At 49.6% G+C, this 9,937-nt stretch overlaps 1 protein-coding gene across 1 annotated transcript in view; it reads left to right on the top strand.

Annotated features, from left to right (window-relative positions):
• Nucleotides 1-1,561: 1,561 nt before the first annotated feature.
• The window catches only part of grid2ipa (glutamate receptor, ionotropic, delta 2 (Grid2) interacting protein, a), a gene marked incomplete at both ends in the record, with an annotated part of 26,586 nt that continues 18,210 nt past the window's right edge, over nt 1,562-9,937 (top strand). The window contains 4 exons of the mRNA XM_084460981.1: nt 1,562-1,643; nt 3,447-3,700; nt 4,265-4,597; nt 5,013-5,167. Coding sequence (XP_084317107.1) covers nt 1,562-1,643; nt 3,447-3,700; nt 4,265-4,597; nt 5,013-5,167 — 824 coding nt within the window. The remainder of the gene's footprint in view (nt 1,644-3,446; nt 3,701-4,264; nt 4,598-5,012; nt 5,168-9,937) is intronic.

The following is a 9,937-nucleotide window of genomic DNA, read 5'->3' as shown; positions in this document are numbered from 1 at the left end:
TGTTTTGAGCAGTTTTGAGTGGATAGGGTACAGAACCCAGAACCTTGCCCCTACACTCATCTGTTTTGAGCAGCTTTGAGTGGATAGGGTACAGAACCCAGAACCTTGCCCCTACACTCATCTGTTTTGAGCAGCTTTGAGTGGATAGGGTACAGAACCCAGAACCTTGCCCCTACACTCATCTGTTTTGAGCAGCTTTGAGTGGATAGGGTACAGAACCCAGAACCTTGCCCCTACACTCATCTGTTTTGAGCAGCTTTGAGTGGATAGGGTACAGAACCCAGAACCTTGCCCCTACACTAATCTGTTTTGAGCAGCTTTGAGTGGATAGGGTACAGAACCCAGAACCTTGCCCCTACACTAATCTGTTTTGAGCAGCTTTGAGTGGATAGGGTACAGAACCCAGAACCTTTCCCCTACACTCATCTGTTTTGAGCAGCTTTGAGTGGATAGGGTACAGAACCCAGAACCTTGCCCCTACACTCATCTGTTTTGAGCAGCTTTGAGTGGATAGGGTACAGAACCCAAAACCTTGCCCCTACACTCATCTGCTTTGAGTGGATAGGGTACAGAACCCAGAACCTTGCCCCTACACTATCTGTTTTGTCTAGCTCTGAGTGGATGCCTGTTGAGTCATGGAAGAAGAGCCGAGTTTGCCGACTCATCAACTGTCATACTTCAGCCTGTCATAATGGTACACCTCGATCTTCTGGCATGGCTGCCCACCACAAGCAGGAGTTAAGAGTGTTGCTGGGTATTGCGCTGGCCTGTCAGTCTCGCACCCCGGGAATCGAAGGTGTGGCACTCGTGTGACAGCCCCGGTCACGGCGTCGCCACGCTTGAGGAGGGGGCGACCTTGAGAAGATCTCGCCGCCGTGTCTGCGCGCCCCATGCCGAGGTTCAGAGAGACCTGCTCTAATCAGAGAGAGAAGTGTCCCTCGCCGGTATCACACTCCGTTTTCTGGGTCACTCCTCATCCCTCTGAGAGGGCCTCATCTGAAAGAAGGATAGAGAGAGAGAGTAGGCGGAAGAAAGGGGGGTAGGAGGAAGGGAGAGGGAGAGAGAGAGAGAGAGGTATTTATAGAAAAATGGGGCTCCGCAGTATCTTTCCTCGCGAAAGGATCATCGAGCGAGCGTGTCCCAGTTTCCCGAACGACGCTGCGTGATAGGGCTGTCGGGCTGAGAGGCTGGAGGCCGGACCGTCTCACCCCGCCATGGAGAGCCCGCGCTCCGGACCGCTGCTCCTCTCACTCGGCCTCCCTCCCGTCGTCTCCGCTCCTCTGCTTCTCTGATTCCGGGGCGGAGGTGGAGGCACCGGCGTGACCGCGTCCACCGATGTGACCCTCCCGAGCGGGCTTGCTCGGTCGGTGTCGGTGGGGCAAGAGCGGGTGGCTGGAGGCGGGCGGCGAAGGGTACCGAGCAGGGTGGGTGATAGCGGGGACCCTTCGGCTGCGTTGACCCCCGCCCCCACCCCCCCACCCCCAAGACGGGGACGTTGGGGCGGTGGCTGGTACGAGTCCTCGCGGGAGTTGACCCGCCAACGGAAGCCATCCGGGTGAAGATGAGACGCTTTCTAAGCAGGAAGGGGCGCTTCTCACTGCGCTCGACTAAGTCCGGAACGCGCAACGCCTCCAAAGACTTCTGTAAGTCGTTTCATTAATTCATTTTTTTGATTTGTCTTGGTCTTAGTTAGGACAGAAGAGGACAAAGGCGGAGATAAAGCTGTGTTTGTATCTGGGTCGCCGGCTTCTGAAGAACTTCAGGCTTTGTGTCTATGTCTAGAGAGAGTAAGAACTTCAGTAATCTGTAATGGGCTTTTGTGTTTGTGTGAAATTTGTGTTCTGTGTGGTCTGGTGAGAAGAGGAGTTTTTAATCCATGTATTCTTAGATTTACCATGTCCTAATTTACTTACGCATCACACTTTAAGTTTGTATGATTCAATTTAGCACTCTACAATTTGTCTGAGTGTCCTTGAATAGTCTTTGGTTTGACCAGACGTCTACCCTCGTCATCCTGTGGTTCTTCATACTGTAGCCTACCTTCACGTTGTTGTGTGCTTGTGTTTGAGAGTGTGCTTGGTGCAGTGTGCATCCACTAGTCAAGAAGTGGACCGTGACCTTTTGAATAATGCATCGGAAATTGCATATCAACTCAGTGAGACTTTCATTAAATATTGATCCCCGTGGGATTACGCAGTCATAGGGTAATAGGCTATGAGGGTGGTGAAAGCACCTGAGACTGCTTCCTCTAGAGATACAAGGTAACCAGTTCTCCAGCACAGGCAAGAAGGGGGACACATCTCAATGAGCTAGCTTCCTTTCCTTGTCTTACTTCCTTCATTCAGTACCATTCTGACTGGACTTAATCCATCTATTCTTTGGCATTTTTCCATATTGCTTTGATTTATTCTGATGGGTTTTAGATCAGCGCCGAGGATGTAGGGGAGGAGAGTAGGAGAGGGAGCGGTTCTAGAGTATTGAGACGCAGCCGCCGACTGCAGAGCCAGAATGAGGCCAGTGACCAGGGGGAGGGCCAGCGGTTCACAACAGAAGCGGGCCCTGCTCCAAATGTCCTAAATAGCCTCCTTCTCTCACTTCTCTCCTTCAGGACCAGCGGTCTTTGAAGAACCAGGATTTGCTCATAATTGAACACATGCTACTGTATATTTCGCTCCATATGTTTTGTTTGATTGATATGGTTATATTGAGCTTTTGTCATGTAGTATTATTAGCGCAATATCTTTAGTGAATAGGTCGTTAAGACGGAGCGCAAATGACACGCAATTCATGGTCCTCTTACGGGCCGCAATCCATTCTTTGTGAATTCGCCCCACTGTGTGTGATAGGTTAAACTCGATTTAAAGTTATCCAGCAAAACTCCACACAACCTCTTTTCCCTCCCTCTCACTCTTCCTCACAATTCAATCCAATTTCGGTGTTTCGACATGACAAGAAAATACAGTCGCCATACAGTAGGCTATATATTTACGGAAGAGCATTAGGGCCAACAACTGAGTAATATTTTTTTAAGCTTCTGAGTTTAAAGTCAGAATTTCTGAGAAAAAAGTCAGAAATAACTTCTGAGATTAAAGTCAGAATTTCTGTGAAAAAAAAATCGGAATTTCTGACTTTAAAGTCAGAATTTCTGAGAAAAAAGTCAGAAATAACTTCTGAGATTAAAGTCAGAATTTCTGAGAATAAAGTCAGAATTTCTGAGAAAAAAGTCCAAAATAACTTCTGAGAAAAAAAGTCAGAATTTCTGACTTTAAACTCAGAAGCTTAAAAAAAAAAAAACTCCGCTGTTGGCCCTAATGCTCTTCCGTATATATTGAATGACAAATACATTTTAACAATACTCTCTCTCTCTCTCTCTCTCTCTCTCTCTCTCTCTCTCTCTTTCTCTCTCCCTATCCTTCTCATCTCCCTGTCACCTGCGCCCCCCCCAGTCCTGACCCTCCCTGCCACCAACCAGAACTGGCCCGAGGAGTTTGGCTTCCGCCTGGGGGGCACGGGCCCCAGCTACATCCTGTCCGTGGAGGACGGCAGCAGCGCCTACCTGGCCGGCCTGCAGCCCGGAGACCAGGTGGTGGACATCGAGGGCCAGGAGGTGGCCAGCCTCAGCACCCAGGCCCTCATCGCCCTGGCCAAGACCCTGAAGACGGTGCCGCCTAGCATCGGGGTGGTCTCCCGCGTAGAGCAGGTCAGAGCAGAGCCACGCACGTTCTCACACGGAGGGTGTGACTGAAATTCAAGTCTCACCACTGTGTTTTGTTTACCTACTTGACTGTTGTTCTAACTTTGTAGTTCGTTCCTCTAGAATCAGTCTGTTAAAACTACAAGTTGTTCCTGTGTGACATCACTTCCCTGTCCTCTTCATCCTGAAACTGTGTCACTTCCTTTTTCACGTTATAAACTATCGCTTTCGTTCCCCGGTCACTCACTCTTGTTTTAAGAACTTTAGACAGATTCGATAGAAGGATAGCGTTGATTGACGGGTGGATGTCGTGAGATTATTGGCCTAAAATCTAAGGTACCTGTTGTCGTCATTGCACGTGACCTACCGTTTTCCAGGAATAAGAAATTATATACTTTGATATAAGATTACAACAAAAGTAGAATTTATATTTTTTTTTGGCATACATCGTTGAATAGGTGAACACTATGACCAATTATGAACCAAAATGGGACAGAATGCTTTTTTCATTTCAGTGCGACTTTAACTTCCTCCCTGATTAACCAGCCTTGACCTGCCCCGCCCCCCCAGATCGACGTCTCCCCAGGGCCGGATGGCCGTTTCGGCTTCACCATCGTGGGAGACAGCCCCCTGCTGGTGGAGGACTGCATGCCCAACTGCCCCGCCGGCCGCAGCGGCCTCAAAGCCGGCGACTTCGTCATGGAGGTCAACGGCATCCCCGTGAAGCACCACGAGACGGCGGCCGCCATGATTAAGGCGGCGCAGGGGCGCCCGCTGCGTCTGGGCGTGCTCAGTATGAGCCGGCGGCCCAAGCGCCTTAGCAACAGCATGCGGGTGATGTCACAGAGCGGCGACGGCGTGAGGCAGGACCGCGCCCAGAAGGCCGTGGACTTCAACAAGAAGGTGGGGTGGGCGGGGCTTGTGGGTGGGAGGGTCTTGTGGGTGGGCGGGTCTTGTGGGTGGGCGGGGTCTTGTGGGTGGGAGGGTCTTGTGGGTGGGAGGGTCTTGTGGGTGGGCGGGTCTTGTGGGTGGGAGGGTCTTGTGGGTGGGAGGGTCTTGTGGGGTGGGCGGGTCTTGTGTGCGTTGCGTGCGTACGTGTGCCTCTGTATGTCACTGTGTATGATTCTTAACATTGTTATTCGGCTGTGTGTGTGTGTGTGTGTGTATGTGTGTGTGTGTGTGTGTGTGTGTGCGTGCGTGCGTGCGTGCGTACGTGTGCCTCTGTATGTCACTATGTATGATTCTTAACATTGTTATTCGGCTGTGTGTGTGTGTGTGTGTGTGTGTGTGTGTGTGTGTGTGTGTGTGTGCGTGGCAGGTGGAGGAGGTCCTGGGGGAGGAGCCTGATGTGAAGGAGAAGCTGTTCGAGGTCCTGAAGCTGTACGCTGTGGAGAGAGACGTGGAGAGCCTGGCCCAAGCCCTCCCCGACGTCCTGATCACAGACGACCATCAGCAGCTGATTGACAACGTCAGGTACCAATCAGCTGCCTGCAAGAGCCGTTTGTGTTCCCTCAACATTCTCTCATGCTCTACGGTAGAAAAAGTTGACGCGCATGCACGCGCGCGCACTAACACACACACACACACACACGCACACACACACACACACACACACGCACACACACAGTGAGTGAGCAACCGGGACTTTAATGCCTTAGTCTGGCTAACTGACACACCCACATCAATACATTCATACATGCGCGCACACACACACACACACACACACACACCCACACACACACACAAATCAGATGAATTATGGAAATATGTTGTAAACACCAGACACACACACACACACACACACACACACACACACACACACTTAACTTCAGAAGCTAGTTTGAGTTTCTTAGCTCTCTGACTCACTGATTTGATTTGCTTGTTTAGAAGACGCCAGAGTAAAAGTACATCAAAAGGACAGTAATTCCCTCAAGTCTAGTTAGCATTCAAGTCTAGTTAGCATTCAAGTCTAGTTAGCGTTCAAGTCTAGTTAGCGTTCAAGTCTAGTTAGCATTCAAGTCTAGTTAGCATTCAAGTCTAGTTAGCATTCAAGTCTAGTTAGCATTCAAGTCTAGTTAGCGTTCAAGTCTAGTTAGCATTCATGTCTAGTTAGCGTTCAAGTCTAGTTAGCGTTCAAGTCTAGTTAGCATTCAAGTCTAGTTAGCATTCAAGTCTAGTTAGCATTCAAGGAGACTTCTTTTCCCGCCACCATTAGCCACTATATATCTCCAAAACAACCACAGTGACGAGGATGGCGTTGTGACAGACTTCAACAGCGTAGGGGCCAGATATTCAGTGACAGCCGCCATCACCATTGGGGATCTAATCAAGACAGCGGATGAATATTTCATTCTCAGCCAAGCCTCCCTTCCAGACTGGAGTTTATAAAAGGCAGCTATACCCCCAACGCCAGGCTCTCCTGTCCCTTTTGTGTTTGAGGAGAATGTGGAGCGGTAACGTTACTACCCACGTTTAGGAGGGAGGGTACAGAGCTGCTCCCCTCTGATGCCTGAAAAGGTCTTCTACGCCTTCAAAAGTTCTTCTACGCCTTCAAAAGTTCTTCTACGCCTTCAAAAGTTCTTCTATGCCTTCAAAAGTTCTTCTACACCTTCAAAAGTTCTTCTATGCCTTCAAAAGCTCTTCTACGCCTTCAAAAGTTATTTTATGCCTTCAAAAGCTCTTCTACGCCTTCAAAAGCTCTTCTACGCCTTCAAAAACTCTTCTACACCTTCTTAGATTCACTACTAAAAGACCAAAGTATCAGTTTTGTAACTAAATGTCAAAGAGACGCCCAGTATTGACGTGCATCACTCTGTGAGCCCCTGATCAGGGGGTTCCCACTGCAGAATGTGCTTTGACTATAAAGTTACACTTTAAGATGCTAAGATGCTAACGTCTGTTGAAGTACTCTCACAAAACCCTGTTGATTTTAGATAGGCGAAAGCCAACGATCGCCTTGTTCCTCGCGCTGGCGCCGTGCAGTTGGGGTGTTTCGGTGTGAGAAGCTGATATTGGCTGTTTTTTTGTGGCCCTGTGGGGACACATTGAGCAGTGTTCAAAATCCGCATAACCCAAAAGCAGTATTACCCAGAAACCCATTGAGATCGAGTAAATTCATCAATGCAACATGCCTACAGTATCACGATTGTTTTGAATGTGATCAACTGATTTCACCCAAAGGCCATTAAGGTCATGCTTTGAAAGTACACTGTAAATAATCATTCATCCGCTCCCTCATGTTCGTTCAGTGCTGTGCACAGAAAGGGGGTTTTCAGAGTTGAATGTGCGCGGTGTGTCACAGACCGGAGCTTTGGGAGTCAAACACACCTGAGCGAGGAAACAACAAGCTTCTCTAATTGGCTGAGAATCAATATTCCTGTAAAAAAAAAAGAAAAAATAAGGCTTTTGTAAGCATTTTCTTTGGAACTGAGGTCTTCATAGCATTGAGTGGGCTGTTGAGTTCTGCCTGCTTGAAGTTCTTGGAGCTGCGGATGTCAACTTGCAGATTTCATTTCTATCATGGGTGCAGAGGGCAGTGATCAGAAGCCAGAGAGAATATCACATTTCTTTATCCTCAGCGTTAATTGCGGAACAGAAAACAAACGCTTTTTTGCACATGCACGCAGTTTGCTTGTCTCGATCACGCGCCTAAATTATTGAATACACACACAAACACACACACACACACACACACTCTCTCTCTCTCTCTCTCTCTCTCTCTCTCTCTCTCTCTCTCTCTCTCTTTAGTCGGTCCCATTGTTTCTCTCCTATCCAGCTCTAAGCTTCCACAGCCACTTTGCTGTTGGTGGCGTTGAGATACCACACACACACACACACACACACACACACACACACACACACACACACACACACACACACACCTTTGGATTGCCGACAGTCTGCTGGCAGCGATGATTACCTGCCTCAGGTGAGTAAAAGTTCGACCATGTGTGTCATTGTGTGAAGATAGTTATTTATACTGTTGTGAACTTGCATCGTGGTTGATTGGAGCTTTTAGCCATTTGGAGGTTTGTGTTGCTCGTCTAACTGCTGTTGATGGTAACCATCCTGACAGACATGTGATTATGGAGTTTGGGCGGTCTCTTGTTTTCAGGGGGAATTTGACCATATTACATGGTTCCCTGCTGCTTGCCGTAGATCTTGTTGTTCTGACCTCTCTGACCTGTGCTGATGGAGAGAGACTGGCCTGGGCATCAGTGTCCAGTCTCATCAACCATAGCTCTTTGATGGCTACCTTTCTTTGTGAGGAGGCGATGGCGCAGAAGATGTTGATGACCTGCTCTCATGTTCTGATGAGTGGGGAGATGTTGACCTGCTCTCATGTTCTGATGAGTGGGGAGATGTTGACCTGCTCTCATGTTCTGATGAATGGGGAGATGTTGAGAACCTGCTCTCATGTTCTGATGAATGGGGAGATGTTCTGATGAGTGGGGAGAGGTTCTGATGAGTGGGGAGATGTTCTCATGAGTGGGGAGATGTTCTGATGAGTGGGGAGATGTTCTGATGAGTGGGGAGATGTTCTGATGAGTGGGGAGATGTTCTGATGAATGGGGAGGTGTTCTGATGAGTGGGGAGAGGTTCTGATGAGTGGGGAGGTGTTCTGATGAGTGGGGAGATGTTCTGATGAGTGGGGAGAGGTTCTGATGAGTGGGGAGATGTTCTGATGAGTGGGGAGAGGTTCTGATGAGTGGGGAGAGGTTCTGATGAGTGGGGAGGTGTTCTGATGAGTGGGGAGATGTTCTGATGAGTGGGGAGATGTTCTGATGAGTGGGGAGAGGTTCTGATGAGTGGGGAGATGTTCTGATGAGTGGGGAGATGTTCTGATGAGTGGGGACATGTTCTGATGAGTGGGGAGAGGTTCTGATGAGTGGGGAGATGTTCTGATGAGTGGGGAGAGGTTCTGATGAGTGGGGGGATGTTCTGATGAGTGGGGAGATGTTCTGATGAGTGGGGAGAGGTTCTGATGAGTGGGGAGATGTTCTGATGAGTGGGGAGAGGTTCTGATGAATGGGGAGATGTTCTGATGAGTGGGGAGAGGTTCTGATGAGTGGGGAGATGTTCTGATGAGTGGGGAGAGGTTCTGATGAGTGGGGAGAGGTTCTGATGAGTGGGGAGATGTTCTGATGAGTGGGGGGATGTTCTGATGAGTGGGGAGAGGTTCTGATGAGTGGGGAGATGTTCTGATGAGTGGGGAGATGTTCTGATGAGTGGGGAGAGGTTCTGATGAGTGGGGAGATGTTCTGATGAGTGGGGAGAGGTTCTGATGAGTGGGGAGATGTCCTGATGAGTGGGGAGAGGTTCTGATGAGTGGGGAGAGGTTCTGGCGCTGGATGTGTTTCACAGATCTGTCTCTTACTTTTGTAAACCGTCGTCTCTTTGAGGTCTTTTCTCCTCCTCATCCCCTTTGACGCTCTCTCTCTTTCTCTCTCTCTCTCTTTCTCTCTCTCTCTCTCTCTCTCTTCTCTCTCTCTCTCTCTCTCTCTGTCTCTCTCTCTCTCTCTTTCTCTCTCTCTCTCTCTCTTTCCTCTCTCTCTCTCTCTCTCTCTCTCTCTCTCTCTCTCTCTCTTTCTCTCTCTCTCTCTCTCGCGCACACACAAAAACAAACAGACACACACACGCACCACGTGAAAACACACACACACACACACACACACACACACACACACACACACACACACACACACAGTTTGGCCATAAGATTTCTGTTGCGGTGGGGTTGAAGTGGCTGTCCTCTCCAGGCTTGGTTCAAACCCGACCGGCCAGCCACTAATCGTCCCTCGCCTCCTAGAGGAGCCTCCTCACCTCCTAGAGCAGCTCCCTCGCCTCCTAGAGGAGCCCCCTCGCCTCCTAGAGCAGCTCCCTCGCCTCCTAGAGCAGCTCCCTCGCCTCCTAGAGGAGCCCCCTCGCCTCCTAGAGCAGCTCCCTCGCCTCCTAGAGCAGCTCCCTCGCCTCCTAGAGCAGCTCCCTCGCCTCCTAGAGGAGCCCCCTCGCCTCCTAGAGCAGCTCCCTCGCCTCCTAGAGCAGCTCCCTCACCTCCTAGAGGAGCCGCGCTATTTTTAAGCAGCCTACTTCTTTAAATAAGATCTCTCTTATAGGTTTCTGACGCACTTGCCGGCATGACTTAACTTCAATGGCTCAGAAAACCTGGGTTTAGCAGTAAAGGGCAGAACCGTTTCAAAGTTACGCAAAAGATTGTGTATTTAGGGTCGTGGCTGAATGCTG

This window comes from Borostomias antarcticus (assembly GCF_949987555.1).
Source record: "Borostomias antarcticus genome assembly, chromosome: 35".
Classification (NCBI taxonomy): domain Eukaryota; kingdom Metazoa; phylum Chordata; class Actinopteri; order Stomiiformes; family Stomiidae; genus Borostomias; species Borostomias antarcticus.
The sequence above is the reverse complement of the archived record's forward strand: the minus strand, read 5'-3'. Positions and strand labels throughout refer to the sequence as shown.